The sequence below is a fragment of the Leishmania braziliensis genome, chromosome 28 (genome assembly GCF_000002845.2).
Source record: "Leishmania braziliensis MHOM/BR/75/M2904 complete genome, chromosome 28".
Classification (NCBI taxonomy): Eukaryota; Euglenozoa; class Kinetoplastea; order Trypanosomatida; family Trypanosomatidae; genus Leishmania; species Leishmania braziliensis.
The window spans coordinates 1,039,985-1,058,535 of record NC_009320.2 but is presented as its reverse complement, the minus strand read 5'-3'; the positions used below and the strand labels follow the sequence as shown (position 1 = coordinate 1,058,535).

At 61.7% G+C, this 18,551-nt stretch overlaps 6 protein-coding genes across 6 annotated transcripts; all 6 read right to left on the bottom strand.

Annotated features, from left to right (window-relative positions):
• Positions 1-419: 419 nt before the first annotated feature.
• Positions 420-1,244, bottom strand: LBRM_28_2880 (putative protein phosphatase 4 catalytic subunit; the record flags this gene model as incomplete). Its single annotated transcript, XM_001566264.1, has 1 exon — positions 420-1,244. The coding sequence occupies one exon, from the start codon at positions 1,242-1,244 to the stop codon at positions 420-422; it is 825 nt and encodes a 274-aa protein (XP_001566314.1).
• A 983-nt stretch (positions 1,245-2,227) lies between these two features.
• Positions 2,228-2,668, bottom strand: LBRM_28_2870 (conserved hypothetical protein; the record flags this gene model as incomplete). The annotated part of the gene is made up of 1 exon (XM_001566263.1): positions 2,228-2,668. One exon carries the CDS (start codon positions 2,666-2,668, stop codon positions 2,228-2,230), a length of 441 nt encoding a protein of 146 aa, XP_001566313.1.
• Positions 2,669-4,921: 2,253 nt separating this feature from the next.
• On the bottom strand, positions 4,922-6,568 carry LBRM_28_2860 (putative membrane-bound acid phosphatase; the record flags this gene model as incomplete). The annotated part of the gene is made up of 1 exon (XM_001566262.1): positions 4,922-6,568. One exon carries the CDS (start codon positions 6,566-6,568, stop codon positions 4,922-4,924), a length of 1,647 nt encoding a protein of 548 aa, XP_001566312.1.
• A 1,046-nt stretch (positions 6,569-7,614) lies between these two features.
• Positions 7,615-9,873, bottom strand: LBRM_28_2850 (putative molybdenum cofactor biosynthesis protein; the record flags this gene model as incomplete). The annotated part of the gene is made up of 1 exon (XM_001566261.2): positions 7,615-9,873. The coding sequence occupies one exon, from the start codon at positions 9,871-9,873 to the stop codon at positions 7,615-7,617; it is 2,259 nt and encodes a 752-aa protein (XP_001566311.2).
• A 2,101-nt stretch (positions 9,874-11,974) lies between these two features.
• On the bottom strand, positions 11,975-13,396 carry LBRM_28_2840 (hypothetical protein, unknown function; the record flags this gene model as incomplete). The annotated part of the gene is made up of 1 exon (XM_001566260.1): positions 11,975-13,396. The coding sequence occupies one exon, from the start codon at positions 13,394-13,396 to the stop codon at positions 11,975-11,977; it is 1,422 nt and encodes a 473-aa protein (XP_001566310.1).
• A 2,245-nt stretch (positions 13,397-15,641) lies between these two features.
• Positions 15,642-18,224, bottom strand: LBRM_28_2830 (putative coatomer gamma subunit; the record flags this gene model as incomplete). The annotated part of the gene is made up of 1 exon (XM_001566259.2): positions 15,642-18,224. One exon carries the CDS (start codon positions 18,222-18,224, stop codon positions 15,642-15,644), a length of 2,583 nt encoding a protein of 860 aa, XP_001566309.2.
• Between the last annotated feature and the right edge of the window lie 327 nt (positions 18,225-18,551).

Sequence of the window (18,551 nt, the reverse complement as noted above, 5' to 3'; positions counted from 1 at the left end):
GCTAAGACAGTCTCTAATCAGTGAAGTGCGGGCTTACTTATGCGAGCCCATATATTTATATATCGGGACTCAGTCAGACACCAACACTGTTCCCGATGGTTGCAAGTACGCTTATACAAGGTCACTGTTTGCATATCCACAACATGTGTCGCAGCTGCTGCTGCTGCTGCGGAGGCGGCGGAGGCGGAACGGACAGGACAGGGGGGAGGTCAGCAAGAGGAAAGGGAGGTGAACCAAAACACAGACGCCAGAAAAAGAACATGCGACAGAATTGCGGAGGCTCGCACCACCATCAAGTGGTGACCACACTGACAAACTACCACACGCACACACACACACACACACACACATCGGCACGTTAGCCGGATGCTAGCGGCCTCTTCACATTCTTAACCAGCACCCCATCGCCTCTTGTTCTATCACAGGAAATACTCAGGTGGAGGCTGCTTTGAGAGATGGCCGCGCACATCGGCGGTGGCCGCGGTGAAATATACAACGTTTCGATCTGTCTTGGAGTGCTCGCCCACCTCGAGGATGGAGGCGACATTGCCGCACCGGTAGCAGTAGTTTGGGGCTGACCAAACCGTGCAGCAGCTGCTGTCAAACATCGACTTGTACCCTTCCAGCACCAGCTGGTGCGCACGTGCAATGAGACTGAGGCCGTTTCGGTGATTGAAGGTCTTGGCAACATCGCCACCAAACACAAAACCCGCACCGCGCTGGCTTACACTCCAGCCCTCAATGTCCTCTGGGTCCGACCACAGCAGGTCACTCATAGGGCCCTCATGAGGCACCTCCTGCTTGCGGTCCAGCACACGCACCTCATCCAGCGTGACAATCTGCGGACTGAGACCGCCATGAACACAAAAAATATCTTCCTCCACAACAGCACCAAGCGGCATGTAGTCGAACAGCTCCGTGCAAAGCCGCCACACATTGGCACAGCCGTACTTGCGGTAACACTCGTCGTAGAACCCGTACACCTGCGTAATCTGGCGCGACTCGTGATTACCGCGCAGCAGCGTGATGCGGTCGGGATAGCGCGCCTTCAGTAGCAGCAGCAGGAGCAGCGTCTCTACACTGTGGTAGCCGCGGTCGACGTAGTCGCCCATGAAAACATACGATGTATCCGGCACTCGCCCGCCCTTGCCGAAGAGCTCCAACAAGTCGTAGAACTGGCCATGGATGTCGCCGCAGAGCGTGACAGGGGCGTAGATGGTCTCTATGTTGCCCTCCTCCAGCATGAGGTCCTTGCAGCGACTACAGATCTGAACCACCTGCTCCTCCGTGAGCAGCCTCCCCTCGTACATCGCCTCCAGCTGCTGATTCAAGTCGCCCGACATGGTTCACCTTCAGCAAGGAGCAGAGGGAGGGTGCGCGTGCGGGTGGGTAGAGAGAGAGAAACAGAGAGGCATGGAGATGAGCAGCGAGGTAGGCGGCAGCGGCTGTGACGGCAAAGGTGCGTCGTGTGATGAGGGAGTGGTGTGCATTGTGCGTCTTTTCCTCCCCGCTCTCGACCGCCTTGAGCGGGCCCAGAGTAGCGCTCCACACCCCAGGGGGAGAGGGAAGAGAGACGTCGCCTCCGTACTGCGCGCGTGGGCGGCGCGCCTTTGAGCTGGCGATAGAGCGCATGGCGTTGCACGCCGGAGAGCGCATGTCTGTGTTCGGGTGCATGACTATACACGTGTGCGTGTCTCGTGTAACGCCGCGCCGCGCCGGCCTTCGCGCACACTCGCACACGCACACAAGGGAAAAGGGAGGGGCATAATAAGCGCAGCGTTCGCAGAGAAATAAGAAAGGCAAAAAGAGAGTGCAGCGCATCAACCAAGCGGCGGGGCAGCAAGAACAGCCCGGGGGGTGAGGGGTGAGGGGAGAAGACCATCCAGAGCTGCATCATGCGGTGCGTGTGCATGCGACTGTCGTGACGCAGCCGCCTCCGTTGCCCACCTCTGCCCCTGCGCCCGTCGTCGCGGTTTTGACAGCAGCACAAACCTCAAGCACAGCAGCCGCTACATCAGGGGGAGAGAGAAAGAGAGCAGCAGCACCCACGCCGTGTGGAATGTGCCAGCAAGGACGCGGCCGTGCTGCTAAATAAGCGGCCAAGCCTGCGCGTGCGTGTCTAAAGGACCATGTGGGTCCGTGTACACGCGTGCGACTGAAGACCGGACAAGCAGGCACACGAGAGAGGAAGAGGTAGAAACGACCAGCTCACACCTGTACGGCTGGCTCACGCGGGCTTTGTGGGCTGCAGTACGATGGAGGTGTTGTTCACGCAGTGCCGCTCATTCGGCGGCGGATTGCGGAAACCCTCATTACGGAAGACATGACCGAGGTGGCCGTTGCACGCGTTGCAGACTATCTCCACACGGTGGCCGTCCCTGTCCGGCTGCTCGCGTACCCGCTTGGGGATGCAGTCGTAAAACCCGGGCCAGCCACAGCCACAGGCGAATTTCATGGAGGACAGGTAAAGCGGCGTCTTGCACCCGGCGCACACGTACACGCCCTCCTCGAAGACGTCGTCGTACTTTCCACCCACCGGGTCAGTCCCCTTCTCGCGCAGAATGCAGTACTCCTGTGAGGTGAGAACCCGCCTCCATTCGGCATCGCCCACATCCTTCGACCCATCCTTCTCATGCGGCGCCGCGCAGTTCGTCAGCGGCTTGGCCATGCCGAAGCGAAATCGTCGGCTTTGGTGCAGAACACTGGCGGCGACGCAGCCCAGGCAGTTGAGCGGGTTGAAGAGACAAGACGAGGTGGCCGCGCCTACAAACGCCAAGCGGCAGCGTCGCACCAACGCACAGCCGCCGTGAGCCCGAGGCACCGAAAGAATTGCGGGTCGCAGGTGCGCCACCAGCGCCAAGGCGCGGTAATTCAAGCAGAGAGAGAACGGAATAGAGAGGTCACGCGCCAAGATGGGCGGCGTGGTATATGGGGGAGTGTGGAGGGACGACGTCGAATGATGGGGACACGATGGGCCAAAACAACGCGACGGATGGGGCTCAGCGTTGGCGTGTGCGCGCCTGTGTGATGGGGGCGCTGATGCCGGCGCAGCCTTCAGGAAGGAGGAAGTGCCCACTGCTGCAGGGAAGAGCGCGAGAGAAACGCCTTTGCCGAAGCGGGGGTGCGTCAAAATCGATGCCTCGAACTAAGAGGAGCGAAGGTGCGGGGGCCGGCTGGTTGGCGCTGGGGGAAGCAAAGCGCGCGAGAGTGCGAGAGCTAAAAGGGCGCCGCAGAGAAGAGTGAGATGGAGACGGGGTGGAGAACGAAGAGAGGCAGTCGGCCATGCCATGCCACAGGCACACAGAGGGCGAGCTACAAGTCACGCAGGCATACCCACAGTGCACATATGCAGGTGGCTGATGCACGCCTTGGCAGAGCCAAGGGTGAGCTTGTGCGCGCGCAGCCAGCACTCCGTCGACTCACCACGATGCCAAGCGAAAGTCCCCACAGGGCCACCGCGCAAAGCCATCGCCAGCCACGGTGATCCACGCCGCACGTTGGCAGCTGGGCACGGCCCTCCACCTCGCACTGCCACGGCCGCCACTCAGTACGATTGGCTCCGATGCCCGCGCACAGCCAAGCAGCCGCGACCAGAGAGGGGGCGGGGGAGGGGGGGGGAAGTGAAGAAACGGACTCGGGCACAGCGAGGACGCGCTCTCTCTCTTTTGGCTTTCCACCCGGCAAAACGGCAACGAGACGTCAATGAAGGGGGGAGGGGGGAAAACGCACGAACGAATACAGAAGACGCGCGCGGTATGTCGGAGCAACGCGCACACACGCGGAGAGAGGGGGGCACAAGCATCTGGCTGGCAGCCCGCCATGTGGGACAGCAGCGCCGCGACCCATTGCCCCACCCCCGCCCTCCCAACGACTCACGAGACGGGCAGTACAGCGCACAACGGAAGGAAACCAAGACAAGGAAAGAGACAAAATCAAACGAGAGGAGTCGCAAGGGGCTAGAGGCCACGGTACAAGCCCAGGGACTAATAGAGCGAGCGAGGAGGGACCAGGGATGGGAGGGAGGGAGGACCACAAGGCCCGCTGCACAGCACGCAAGTTTGCGGAGCTGGTTTGATTTCAGGACTGCAAGGCGGGGACTGAGCAGGCAGCCGCTGCGTGTCCTCCCCCCTCCTCCCCTGTGCTCGCAGCGTACAGCAAAACAGAGAGAAGAGAGAGAAGCTCACTGGGGTGGTTAGAGAGATGGACGCTAAAAGGAAAAAGACGGGTGCGACAGGAAAGGAGCAGGTCAGCTGATACAACACAGAGGGGGGCAACGGCGAGGGGGGCCACAGCGCAGGAGATGGGAAGCAGCGCACACGCGGAGGCGTGATTCATCCCGCGCCACTAGCGCTGCTCCATCTCCCACCGACCACCCGCGATCCTCGTGTGTGCCAGTGCGTGCGCCATGCGCCGCTGTCCGTCGGTGCGCGCACCCGCTCAGAGAGGGCAGTGGGCGACCCGCATGTCGTCATAGCAGGCACCCAAACGCACGACGCAGCACGCACGACGCACGCATCCGAACAGAGACCCAGGGGCTTAGTGCTGAGGGGCGCGCGCGAAAGGGGGGTGCGCACATGCACGCCCCCACGCGCACCCGCCACGCACTTATTTTAGGGCTCTCCCGCAGCCGCAGCGGGGCGACAATGGGCAGCAGCTGCGTGGTCAGCGGGTGCACAGATATGCACGCACGCACACAGCGAAGCAGCCGCAATCGGTGTCGCCCCACGCATGCGCGGGACAAATGAGTCAACCAAAAAAAAAGGTGCAACTATGCTGGGCAAGTGCCCACAGGGGGGGGGAGAATAGGGGGAGGGAATGGGGGGAAGGAATAGGGGGAGGGGGGCGTGGAGAGGTCACCCGCCGTCAACGCAGCACCACGTCGGCCGTCGGCGGCGGTGCCCGTGCATTGGCCATGGCGGCTCTATATGGCCTCACGCGTCGGCTCGCCACGCGCCACGCACTTGCCGCAGGGCCCCGAGTAGCGCGCACTGCCACCGCTGCAGCGCAGCAGCACCAGCGCGATCAGCGTCATCACAACGGCAAGAAGGGCACCGGCGGAGAACGTCGCCATCGCGATGCCGGCAGCAGCGCCTCGAGACACTCCGGGCATACTCACCGTCACAGACACATTGGCCTTGCCCTCGCCACCGCGCGACACCAGGCACGCAGCAGACGCGCACGTGCAACGCGACTCCGACGCGGACAGCACGTAGCCAGGTGCGCACGCGTATTGGGGGCACACCGCGCGGTACAGCGAGCACGACTCGGACAGCGCCACGCCGACGGTCTGTTCCGCCTCAGCCGTCGGGCAGTTCAGGACAGCAGACGTCGCCACGTCCAGCAGGCACATCCCGCGCGGGTCTGTCCCCACCGTCCACGTAACGTAGCGCCGGAAGTCCTCCAGCGGGCACAGGTTGTCCGTCGCAGCGTAGTTCGTCTCGTCCCTGCCCCGACACCGCAGCTGCCACGTCGGGTCCCAAGAGAAGGTGAAGCCCGTGTCAGGGGTCTGCCCGGGCCACCCGCGCAGCACGCGCACGCCGTACTCGCCGGTGGTCGCGCTCTTCAAAAGCTCAAGCACAAACGTCTGCGCGTAGGTGGGCTGCATCGCGTACGCACTTCTGTCGCCCAGTGTGCCCCACACGGCAGCGAGGGAGATGTCGTGGCCGCTGTAGTGCATCACCTTGTACGTGCTGCGGGCAGCGATAAAGTCGTCCATGTTCGTCAGCACCTGCTGCAGGAACGGCTGCCCGCGCCCGCCCTGCTGCACGAGGAAGGGGTTGCTGGCGTCGTAGTGCCACATACCGCGGAACCACTCTGCGATAATCGCATGCAGGTCGTCGTACCGGGCGGCAACAGCGGCTGGCAGCTTGCCTACAGAGCGCTTGGCAGCGGCGATGTCGAACAGCATAATGGCACAGTTCAGACGCGTCTCGTAGTTGGAGCAGTAGCCCTCACTCCACACCTCCGCAGCGAGACCCCTGAGCTCCGTCCAGTCGGGAAAGTAGTGGTCAACCACGGGGTTCGTTCGCGCCTGCTGGGCGGCAGTAGCGTACGTCGCATACAGCGCAACCCACGGCTGCGAGAACGTGTTCAACATCGTGTCCTGGGACATCGGCACGGTGTGGATGGCAGGGATCAGCCGGATCGCGTTCGGGAACATCCCAGCAAGGAGCAGCTGTGCGCTCTGCAGCGTGCGCTGCACGTCCGTGGAGCGCGACGCCACAACGCTGAGGTCGTAGTCCGACGAGGGCAAGAACGGCGCGTCCACCACCGTCGCGTCCGCGGTGTAGCGAGCGCGCAGGAATTCGCCCACGTTCCGCACCATCGTCTCGCCCTCGGGGTTCAGTTCCCCGCACGGCGTCGAGCCGCAGATGTCCGTTGCGTTGTAGGATGGCACCGCCGAGCGCGAGCCGTGGCGGTGTAGCACCTGCACCTGCTGCAGCACCCACTCCACGCTGCCGCGGGCGGGGGCCGGCAGGCACACAGCAGCCAGCAGCGCTGTCGCGGCCGCCAGCACGGCCATCCGGCGCACGCTGCGCGGCAGCGGGGAGCGCAGCACGGCAGGCATCGACGGTTGCGCGGCAGAAAAAGAAGAGGTGCGAGGAGGGGGCGCGGGCGAGAGCGACGGGGGCGGGCGGATGGCTGGACACCTCACAGCGAAGGAAGGCGGGGGCGTGGGGGGCTTGGCTTTATCTGCGCGCCGGCATGTGTGTATGGGTGTGCCAGCGAAGCAGATGCAGAGGGAGTCAGTGGTGTGAGCGGCGAAAGAGTGTGTGGCAGGGCGGAGGGACGGTGAAGGTGCGGAGAGCAGCGGAGAGCAGCGGAGAGGTAAGAGGGGAGACGAACGAGAAGAAGTGGCGAGGCAGCAGCGGTGCCGGCTCCAGTGCGCTGGAAGGTGGACTCGAGGAAGTCATTGGCACAGTGGTGGCCGGCGTCAAGGCATTCAAAATGGCGCTCGTGAAGGCGAGCATGCAAGTAAGAGGAGGGCAGTCGCGTTGCGGGCCGACTGCCTCCCTCCCTCGCGCGTCTCCTGCGCGCCCCCTCCCCCCCTACCGTAGGCGTATGACGCTGCGCCTACACACGCGCACTGGCGGGCACAAGCAGAGGCGCACGCCAGCACGCTGATTGGATTTGCCTTCGCCATGTGAGTAGCCCGACCACCACAGCGGGCGCCTGATGCGGGCAAAGACGCGAAAAGCGAGAAGGCTGCACGACGCCAGGGCAGACAGAGACGTGCAGTGCGTGAGGTGTGGGTGGCGCGTCAGCCAGTGGGCGTCCCCTGAAACAGACATGCGCGTATGAAAGGGGGCGACAGCAGCAGCAATGAGAAGAACGCGGGGAGGAGGGAGAGGAGCGGAAGAGAGCTGCTCAGCAGCGGCGCGTCTCGCGTGCCTCCGTCCGCTCGCATTGCCGAGGGCCGCCTTTCCCCTCGTTTCGCATGATGGGCGGAGGGTAACGGCTACACGACGGCAGTGGGGAAAACACTGCTGTGGCTCGAATGAGTGGAAGCACTGCCCTCCAATGCGGGAGGAGGCGTGCGCCTGTGGGCGGGGGTATTGCTGGTGCAGGGTGGGTGCTCGTCCCCCGCACCCTCCTCTTGCCGATCCTAGCCACCTAACGCCTCTTCGGTGCTGCACGCTTCAGCGGCTTCCTCAGTCTCTTGCGCGGCGGCGATGGTGCCATGTCGTCCACCCACGCCGCCCCACCGTCCTCACCCGCGGTCTCGGTCTCCTCCTCCACTGCGTCTTCGTCCCCACCATCATCGTCGCCGCCATCCTCGCTGCGGCTTCGCCGACTGAATCCCGTATCCCAGGAGTCGTGCCGGACAGGCCGCATGGCTCCGCCCTTCCTCAGCGCTGCTGGGCGGCCCTGCTTCGCTGCTGCTTTGCCATGCCGCCTCGCAACAGCAGCGGCGGCGGCACCGCCATCATCGTCCCCCGCTGCGCCGTCGCCCTCCTCCACGCCGTCATCCCTGTCCTCAGGGGTGGCAATGTCCTCCGCATCGTCATCGTCGTCCGTCTCTGCTGACGCTCGGCCCTTTTTGGGCACAGCGCCCCCCACTCGCTGCTTGCGGGCGCTGGCTGCGGCACTGCGTGAGGGGAATTCGATAGCGCTCTTGCCAGCCCGCTTTCCCGTCACGCCGCCGTGGGCATGCGCCCTGCGCGTGGTCGCCACTGCACTGGGCTTCGCCGGCATGCGCTCCTCCTCGCCCGCCCCTTCGCCCTCCGCGGTCTCACCCCCTAACGCACAGTGCGCCTCCAACGTATCCTCCACCTCTGCGAGGTAGCGCCGGGGTCCTGTCGGACTGCGCTTTCCAAAAGGCGACTTTGTGGCGGCGGTGCCCTGAGGTCTGTGCCCCGAGGCGACCGCCGTGATGCTCCGACGCTTTTTGGGGGCTCCTGTCATTGCGGTTTCTTCCTCTTCTTCCGCCTGATCGGTTGCACTGGCTGTGGTCGTTACCGCCTCGTCTTCCGCCTCCTCCGCTTCAGCGGCGTCGGCGGGCCTGTCATCGTCATAATCAGCCGCCTGGGCTACGACATTTCCTGCCCGTGCAGACATCTTTACCAGCCGAGAACGGTTAGGCGAGTGGCGGTTCCCTACAATGTTGTCCTCCTCATCGTCCTCGCCTGCGCCATCGTTGCTGCCTGTAGGCCCAGCCCTGCCAGCGGCTTTGCGTAACGCGACCACGGAGGTGGGTCCCTTGCCCGTCATGGAGCCCTGTCCATCACGAATCATACTCACCTTGGACGCCAGCTTTGGCCGAGCAGCCAAAACGGTAGCAGGGGTCGTAGGCACCTTGGAGCCGCTGTCTGAGGTCCCGAAAGCGTTGGTGCGCGTGTGTGCCCGTGCTGCAGACCCGCCTGCGGCCATTGGTGTGGGGCTCGATGAAACGAGGCGTGCGTTGTCGCCGTACTTGCGGCGCGGGTAGAGCTCCTGCAACCTTTTCTCATGCTTTGACGAATGCCACCACGCGTCAGCATCGCCAGTTGCGGCAGAATTGTTGAGGCTGCCATGGGTGGGCGCCGCCGCAGGTGTTGGACGGCGTATCACGCGTTTCGCTATCGGGTGGTGATCCTCCTCATCATCCACCTCTTCAGACGCCTCCTCGCCTTGCGCTCGAGCATTCTTCACATTTGCTGAGGCGCGTCGATCGACGTTCATGGTGGCAGCTCCCGACGCGTCGGTAGGGGTTGCGGTGGACGGTGATGTGTGTGTAGTGCTTGTAGGTAGCAGCTCACCACTCCCGCTGACAGCACCGCTGCTCGGCGGGAGGGCATGAACTGTGGCTTCTCCAGAGCGCATACCACTCTCCACAAGGGGGCGGTCCGGCTCAGACATGAGTAGCTTGGTGAAATCATTGCGGCCGCCACGCTTGGCAAGTACAAAGGCCTCCCCCAGGCTCAACCCATCCTCCTGCGCGCCTGGGAGGCCCTTCAGCATGTCGTAGAGTGTGACGCTGGCCATGATAGCCCCCGTCAGCGCCTCCATCTCCACCCCACCTTTGTTCTCTGTGGCGACGGTGCAGAAGCAATAAAGAACGCTGTACTCCGGTCGCCTCTGCGGTGGGCCCGGCTCCGAGGTACGGCGACGCAGCACCACCCGATGCGGCATCTGCGCCGGTCGCGGCGGCTGAAGCACCTGGCGACGACGAAAGGTGAAGGAGCAGCGTTGGATCGGCGGCGAATAGCAAAAGGGGACGAGCGAGCTCACCTGCTTAACGGCATTGGTGCCAGCCACCACGGCGGTGGCGAACAGGGGACCCTTCTTGCTGGTGTAGTACTCCTCCAGAATGGAGACAGACGGCATCGCCTGCCCTCCCCCGGCGAAAGCGTCGGACGGTGGCGGTGTGGCGGGGGTCAAGAGATGCTTCATGCCTTGCAGGTAGACGTTGGCGGTAGGAGGCACAACGACAGTGGCAACGGCTGTGGCCAGGCGATATAGAGGGCGTCGAGTGGAGGTGGGGGATGCGGCGGTGGTGTCCGAAGACGCCCCGCTAAAGCCATCATCCGTGGTTAGAGGCACCGCAGCACCGCCACTCCTGGCTTCCGCGGCGGCCGCTGTTTTAACACTGGTAGCGTTTCTGCTGTCGCTGTGTAGGCCCCGACCGCCGCCGCCCTCTTTGTCGCTGTCAGCGGAGAATGAGACAGAGGTGCCAGACGATTTACCTTGTGCACCGCCTGCACTGCTGCCGGACTTTCGCAGCGGGCGCCGCAACACGTGTCGGCGCGGCGCTGAGCCCTTAGTCTTCGCCAGTTGCAGTAGACAGTGATGAAACATCTTGCTATTAACTCTGGCCGTCTACACGGATGTCTCTCTGGGCAGAGAGACACAAAATGAGAGACGAGCGAGGCGCTAGGAAAGAGAGAAGGCGAAAGAATGCACCCGCAGCAGCGGAGCCCTCGACGAGAAACCTCTTCTCCCCTTCCCTCCCTACGAGAGGAGGAGACGTATGAAGCACTCGAGGGCGGAGTGGGACTCGAAAGTGAGCTAGTGTGTGGAGGGTGGGTGTGGAAGGTGGGGAAACAATATGCTTGTGGGTCTATGAGGGTTCTTTTATGCCTGGAAAGAGCTACTCTTGCTCTCCCTCCCGCTCTCTATACTGCGTCGTTACGCTACGTGATAGGCAACAAAGGCTTCCGCAGAGGGGGGGGGGGGGGGTGAAGGAAGGGAGACAAGATGCAGCGTGTCGTGTTGTGAGTGTTGGGAGTACGTAGTGCGTGCGGGGTGTACTCTGGAGTGCAGCTGTAGAGAAAAGGAGAGAGGAGAGGGGGAGGGGGAAAGCGCTCCTTGTTGCTCAAAGTAGAGGTAGTAAACAAACAAAATGCGTACCGTCTCACGCGAATCACGAATGCGCCGACACACGCACAACTTCGAGCACTCGACGCTGCACTGAAATTTCTCGCGCCCGCACTCAACGCCCTCTCTCTTTCCCGCTCGACACTTGTCAGACCCGCACTCTGTGATCCGTTGGGGGGGTGGGCGCAGACAAAAACGAAGGGAGAAGGGGCAGAGAAGGCAGCACGTGGATGTAAGAAGGTGGTGGGGACGAGAGAGGGGGGGGGGGGGGGGCGAACAGGAAGGGGGCCACGCGCATACGCGTACGTGTGTGTGTGTGTGTGTGTGTGTGTATGGAAGCGCGTCTGTGCCGACGGGGATGGAAGTGGTGAATGGCGGAGGGAGACAGAGAGGGCAAATCTCCGCAGCATCTGTAGCGACACTCCCCGCCCCGGTGTAGAAGAGAGACGGAGACGGTGGAGAAGCCCGGCAGGCCTACAGAGGACCGTCCGGTACAACGACACTGACGACCCCCTTCCTCTGCGTGTTTGTCCATGAGCGTCCCACTCTTAACCGCGCGACGCCCTATTTCTTCAGCATCAAAGACACGAAAGTAGAGAAGAAATGGGCCCCCCCGCCTCCCCCCCCCCACCGAATCCGTGCGGCCTCCAACGTCTATCATTGGAGGAGCGGGCGAGAAAAGGTGGAAGAGGGGAGTAGAAGAGAGACAGCTGTGCTCCCCTCCCCTCCCCTGATTCTCCAGGCCCGCCTCCCCGCTTCCCCCTCTCCCTCACACATACGCTGATGCATCTGAGATAGGAGTCGGGGCACCGCTAATCTTTGTGGCGCCGAAGGGTGAACGATGGAGTGGGACAAAACAATGGCGACGCGAAGCCATATGGGTGCCGCCTTTTCGTTTCGGTCTGGCTTTACAGGTTGGCTCTCAGCGTACCCGAGACCTCCACACGCACACGCCACTACTGCAGCTCACCTCTGCGTAACCACCCACTGTCAAGCTGACGCATCGGTGCTTCGACGGATGCCGTGATGGCACGCTTCGCTTCCGTTTCTCTGCGTATGCGCCTTCGCCTGAGGCTGCCCCCAGCCCAGGTCTACCCATCTGTTGAGCACACGCGTCCGTGCATGGTGGCCTGCCCACGTAGTCGTTACGCCGGGACCTAGTTCCTCGCCCACTTCCTTAACCGGGCCATTGTAGTAGAGCGCCCTCGGCGTCCTCACACGTGGCGGTGAGCAGCCGCAATGCTTCCTCGTGAACAAAGCGAGCACTGCCTGTGAAGCACTGTGTGGAGAAGCCCGGCGCAACACCGCCCATGCTCTCCTCGTCGTCCACCTCGGCTGATGGGTGCTGGTCGCACGCCACCGCACTCATCCGACAGTGCTCAAGCCGTTCCTCGGAGAGACACAGAATTGGGCTGATGTCATCCAGTGTCAGTGGCGAATAGGAAATGGCGCCGTCGACTGCATTGCAGAGGAGCACGTTGCCCCGGGCAGGAGAAAAGAGAGTGGTGCTGCGGGACGTTGACACAAGATGGACCAGCCCCTCCTCTTCCTCCTCAGTCGCTGCGGGCCCCGAGGTCAGTACCTGCCAAGCTGGTGCAGCATGCTCTTTATCAAGCAAACTCGCTGGACGGCACACGCGCGCATGAAGATGCTGAGACGGCGGCAGTGGCACCAACGCCACGGGAGGCAGGGACAGCAGCTTCGTCGACACCGGGGTGAGGAAGCCACAAGCGCCGCGACGCGGGCCCCAAGGGTCCTCGTCGTTCTCGGAGGAGGAAGTAACAAGACTGAGTCGAGCATCAACGTCACCGCCACAGCAGATGCTGTCCGCACCACCTGGGACGCCCACGCCTCCCGTTCGCATAGGTGGAGCAGGGAGCCGAGGCAGAGGCGCAGTGGTGCTGAAGGCACCGGTGAGGCCGCTGTTGGCGGCCTCCTCGCCCCGTTGCCGCTTCACGTGCGGCCATGAAGAACGGGGGCCAGCTTGGCCATCACTGTTCTCGGTACCGCCGTCTCTGAGACGCCGCTTTGCACTCAGCGCAGACGGCATCGAAGTCTCTGCTTGGCCACTCATGCTACCGTGGGGAAGCTCAAGGCACGACTGGTCGCCGCCCCCTACTGTTTGCAGAGTAACACGACTGTTGGTGCCGTTGCCGGATGAACGCGAGCCGACGCCTGCCAGCGGAAACGGTCCTTGTCGTGGGCATGCACTACCCTTGGCGCCAAGTAGTGTTTCGTAAGACAGGCTGGGCTCGACGACGTCGCCCCTGTTGCTGGGACAACAATAAGGATCGACTTCCAGCCAGCTCGACGATGACGCTGGCCCAGGCGGTGCGTAGCTCAGTGGCGCATCGATAGCCACACTGCACAGAGTCGCAGTCGCCGCACACAGCGGTGCAGCGGCTGTCAGCGGCGACGATGACGATATTCGCGGTGGTGGGGGAGTGGGAAGGCGGTTCGTGATTTCGGAGCCAAAGACGCGCAGTGGCGTGCTTGGTGAGCGTTGAGACCTACAGAGCAGCACCGCCAGCGGTGGAGAGGCCTCGCGCTGTGACCCCGGTAGCGGATCGTATCCGCTATCGCCGCGAGGCCGCGACATACCGGCAGGGAGGGGGGCCAAAGCGAGGGAAGCGAGAGACTTAGCGAACGGCTGATCAAGTCACAGAAGGCTTGCTCCCTCGCTTACAACCTTTTAGGGCGTCGGAGCGTAGAGTGCAGGCGTGCGCACGTCCACCTCTCTTCGCAAGTGTGTGTGTGTGGAGGCAAAACCGATGTGAGCCTCTATCGATCTACGAGAGAAGGAAACAGCAATCCAAGAGGGAGTGTGAGGGGATGACATGGCAATCGATGTGTCTATGGTGGTATGAGCGCCGAGGAGAGCGTTGTAGATGTATGCGCGTGTGCCTCTGTATCTGCGTGCGTGTGTGCGTGTGCGTGTGTGTGTTCTCGTCTGCCAGGTGGAAGACAGCGCAGAGTATGAGGAAGAGGGAGAACAGGGCGAAGAGAGCAGCGACCTGTGAAGGCATGTGCCGGATGGAGAAGGATGGCGTCATGCGCGGCGTAGAAGTCCATTCCAGAGTGGAGTAGAGAGGAAGAGTCGAGCATGAGAGAAGGGGTTGAGGGTACGAGGTAGAAGACGACGCGGCCGAGGCTTCTCGTCGGCTGTAGCACGAGAAGGCGGAATGGCATTGCCCGTGCGGGTGCGGGTGTTCTTTTTAAGGAGCTGGGGCAAGGGGGTGTTCGATAGCCAAAGTGCCGTCATCGAGAGCACACGTACGTGGGTACGCAGATTGCAGTGACGCACCGCAATTGCACACACATTTATCGACACTCAACCACTCCATCACAGCCATTCACAACGGTGCTGCTCGCCGCCCTGCTTCTCCTTGCCTTTCCCTGTGGTTCCCCTTTCTTTTACCATCGCATCACGCTGATCGGTTTCGGTTGTCGTGCACGTCTGCCTGCCCTTCTGTGTGCTCGAGCTTGTTTGCTTGTTTCGAGAAAGGCAGACGCCATCACCACCACCTTGCGCGAGCGCGCACTCGTCAGTGCCGGGCCTCCTCCTCCACTCCCCCAAAGAGCAAAAGGAAAGACGAGCGAGCGCACACCCACGCGCGGTACCACACTCACCATACACGCACGAGCGCGCTTCCCCCCCCCCCCTCCCTCCACGGCCCTACGCACAACGGCTGCATTTTCAACACACACGTGTCCATCCTCGAGCAGCCAGAGAGAGAGTGTGTGTGTGGGTGTAGGGGGTGGGGGGGGCGATACGGACGCCGAAAGCACCACTGTGCCCGCCCGCCCTCCCTCCCCCCCCCTCTCTCTCCCCTCCCCATCATTCAGGGAAGAAGCTGAGATAAATACACACGCGTACGCACGGCGCAGGAAGACGCTCCAAACATGCGAAAAGAGAGAAACGGGGAAGTGGGAGAGGGAGCGAGACACTAAAATATGCCCTGAGATACACGAGAGAGGGGGGCGAGCAGCAGGGGATGGGGGGACACTCACACAACCCTGCAACTGTCTTCTCCCCTTCTCTCGTCAATATTCATCGCCAGCATCGTGCCACGCCTGACTCAGTACAGCACATTACCGTCACACACCCCTCCTCCACACACACACACACACACACACACACACACACTGATAACGCAGTCACGTCTCACCGACCCCACGATCCATCTTTCCCCACCACGCTAGAGCACACACCCCTCTTCGCTTTCTCGATAGGTGGGCAAGAGCGGGGCCCCGGACAACGGCCACGCAGCCGCAGAAAAACCCCCCCCCCCACCATACACCTGTAATGAGGAAATGAAAAGGGGGTAAGTACAAGTAAAAGGGAGGGAGGGAGAGCGGGGAGAGAGAGGGAGGGGCATACCACATGGATGGCACCACTCTCAAGCAAGAGCGCCAACGTTGCCATGGATAAGGTAGCAACAAATATGACACCACAAAAGACAAGCCTGTGTGCGGTAAGAAGAGGGAGCTGCGTGTGATATCAATGTGACCAACATCAGCCATCATCATCATCCATCATCAGTCATCATCAGTGCAGAAACGAGAACGAGAGACTAGAGAAAAGCGACCGCGCACTTACATGAAAAGAAGATAGACAACAGGCACGGATGGGGACAACAGAGATGTGTCTGCCAGCAACAGTTCACACAATCGCAGAGAGAGAGAGAGAGAGAGAGAGAGAGGGGAGGGACTAAATCGCGGAGTGAGTCGATACGCAGAGCGGGAGAAGAGGTGGGGGGAGGCAATGGCAGGAAAAGAAAGCGAAGTGTGGGGACGGGTAAATGCACAAGACCTACCCCACTCCCTCTGTTCCACCATCAACCTTAGCCCAGCAGGACGTTCGCTAAATACTCGCGAACATCTGCCGATCCACCGCGCAGTGCCAGGTGCAGCGCTACACGGTTGTCGGTCGCAATAAACACCTTCGCCTGCACCAGCATCAGTGTGTGGTCCTCGTCCGCCAGCACGCCAGCCATCTTGAGCACGTGCGAGGCTGTGGTGATCTTCTCCGGTACGCCGCCTTCGATGTACATCCCGAAGAAGTCAGCCAGCTGCTGCGCTGCCTCCGTCAGGTTCCTCATCGAGTGCAGCGCGAAGGTGCCGGCCGTCTCGTTGCCCTCCTGCTCAGTCCATTTACTATCCATGTCGTTGCCCAGGTTCATTGGTGCGATAAAATCGCTCACGTCCACGTCGAAGCTCTCCATTGGGTACTCGTCCTGATCCGCCGCGTCCTCGTCCTCCTCCTCGACCATGGCAAAGCGGAACATCGGCTCCACGGTGCCGCTGGGGAACGCGCCTGGCGCATACTGCAGCACCACGTACCCGTACTGGGTTTCCCCTGGGCGGATGCTCTCAATAGGAATGGCGTAGAGCGGCTCCGCCTCCAGGTCCTCCGTGCTTGTGCTAACAAGCACCTTCTTGAACAACATGTTGTCCATCATGTTCTTCACCTTGAACTGCAGTACCAAGTGCGTCGGGTACGTGTGTTTGATGACAGACACAACGTACTCGTTGTCGGGCTCCGTAATGAGAACCGGCTCCATGCTCTTCACTGGCTCCCCCAGCTCCTGAAGCTGCTTGACATGACGCAAGGCATCACGGCCATGGAGGACGGCCGGCGTCGGACACGGCATTCCGAAGGCGTCCGTGTGGTTTGTGCCCGCTGCGAGACCCGCCAAAGTGGAACCGCCAAGAGCGCCGTCCATCGGGATCACCTTGTTCATGTCGCGCAGAGTGTGCCACTGATGCAGCACGGCCGCCGCGACGTCTTCGATGTATGTGCGCACGAGCCCTTCGTCATTCTGTAGAAACAACTTCGTGTACAGCACGGCACGGTCGCGGACCTCGTCGTCGGAGTCGCTGCAGGAGCGCTTCAGAAGCGCCACGATGGAACGACGCAGAGACGGCACGCTCGCCGCGATCTTCGCCAGCGTCGTCACTGCGACAGCGCGGACTTCGGGCTTCTCCAGTGTGGCGTGGTTGTACACGTAGCGCACGAAGTGGCGCGGGTTGGAGCAGTGCGGGACACCCTCGCCAAGGTGCATCAAGACTCGCTTTGTGATCTGCGAGAACTCGCAGTCGTCGATAAACTCGGCCAGGTGTGTGAGTACGACCTCCTTGGAGCTGGGGTTGGACTTGGAGATATCGAGCATTGCATCCACCACGCTCTGCTTCAACGCGCTGCTACCCTCATCGCTGAGAACGCGGAAGAGGAAGGCCAAGAGAGTTTCGTAGCTGTTCGGAAACTTCGCATTCAGCACACGCATGGCGTCCACAATCGTTAACTTCAACTCGTCCCCGAGCTCACTCATGTAGCTGCCCGAGGAGAGCTGGGTCAGCACTCGCGCAATGGTACTTTCCGCCCCGGTCTTCAGCAAGGCTGTGATGGCGAGCATGGCGATGACGCGGTTCGAATCCAGCGCCAGGGACTCGATCTCCGCGTTGATCGGCGCGACGGCGGCCGGATGCGTGGACGCGATGCAGCTGATTAAGTACACGGCAGCAAACCGAAGCACCTGATTCTGCGAGCTCAGGTACAGCTGGAGCACCGTCACAACCGGCATCAGCTCCCTGTCGGAGACGTGGCGCAAGGAGGCAATTGACTTGGCGGCCTCAAAGGCGATCATGTCGCTTCGGTGCAGCATCGAGGTGACAAACTTGTAAATATCGAGGGAGCTGGTGAAGTCAGCCTGCATCAGCTCGGTGCACATCTTGATGACGAGGCAGACGGCATGCGATGAGCGGATGCGGCCGGCCTGAGTATCTTCGATGAGCCGATCCACGGAGAGTCGGTCGTTGTTGCGTATCCTGTGCAGTAGCGCGATGGCCTGGTACTGCGCCTTGGAGCGCTCGCGCAGCACCTCGTTCAGCTGCGTTGCCCACTTGCGCGGCATCTCCGGCAGGGTGTTGGACATGTGGATGCCCGTTACGAGTGCCGCAGTCACCACGCTTGGGTTACGCGACGTCATGCACTCCACGATGGTGCGGTCCATGGAGTTGTACATACTGCTGTCCATGATGGCGTATAGAGCGCGGATAGCGCAACTCTTGTCAGAATCCCCCTTCTTCTTAATATCCATCATGAGCGCGTTCGACGCGATGAAGCTCTGCTCCACGAGCGGGCTGAGTTCCTTCATCAGGATGTACTGCAGACGCCGCAGCTTGGCATAGTTCGACTGCATGAGTTTCGTGGACATGAAGAAGATATCCGTCGCCTCGGCCTCGGTCAGCCGCACGCCAATTGACAAGAGATACAGCACCTGTGTCATGGCCCGGATAGACCCCTCCTCGTCCAGCGGGATCTTGTTGAAGATGCGGCACTCCTGCAGCGCTGACGCCTTGTCGAGGCCCTCGAAGGGCAGAATGTCTTCCTCCTCATCGTCGTAGCGAGAAACTGCATCCACCATGGTTGCTGAAGTAATGCGAATGAATGGGAAGGGGAGTGGAGGGAGAGGGGGGGGAGGGGGGAGGGAGACAAGAGACGCTCGTAGGAATATATGGTTGCGCTTGAATGTGTGGGCTAGTAGTGATCAAACTGCCGTTAGCAGCTCGCGTTCAGTAGCGTAGGTGCGTGTGTTTGTGTGTTTGTGTGTGGGGGGGGGGGGGAGGAGGAGGGGTAGATTTGACCGGAGATGGGGAAACGGTGAAGAGAAAGGAGGGAAAAATGGTGAGGGGTAGCAACAGAGGTGAAGAATGGGATGCAAAGCCACCGTGCGCGGCGTGTGATTGTGCGT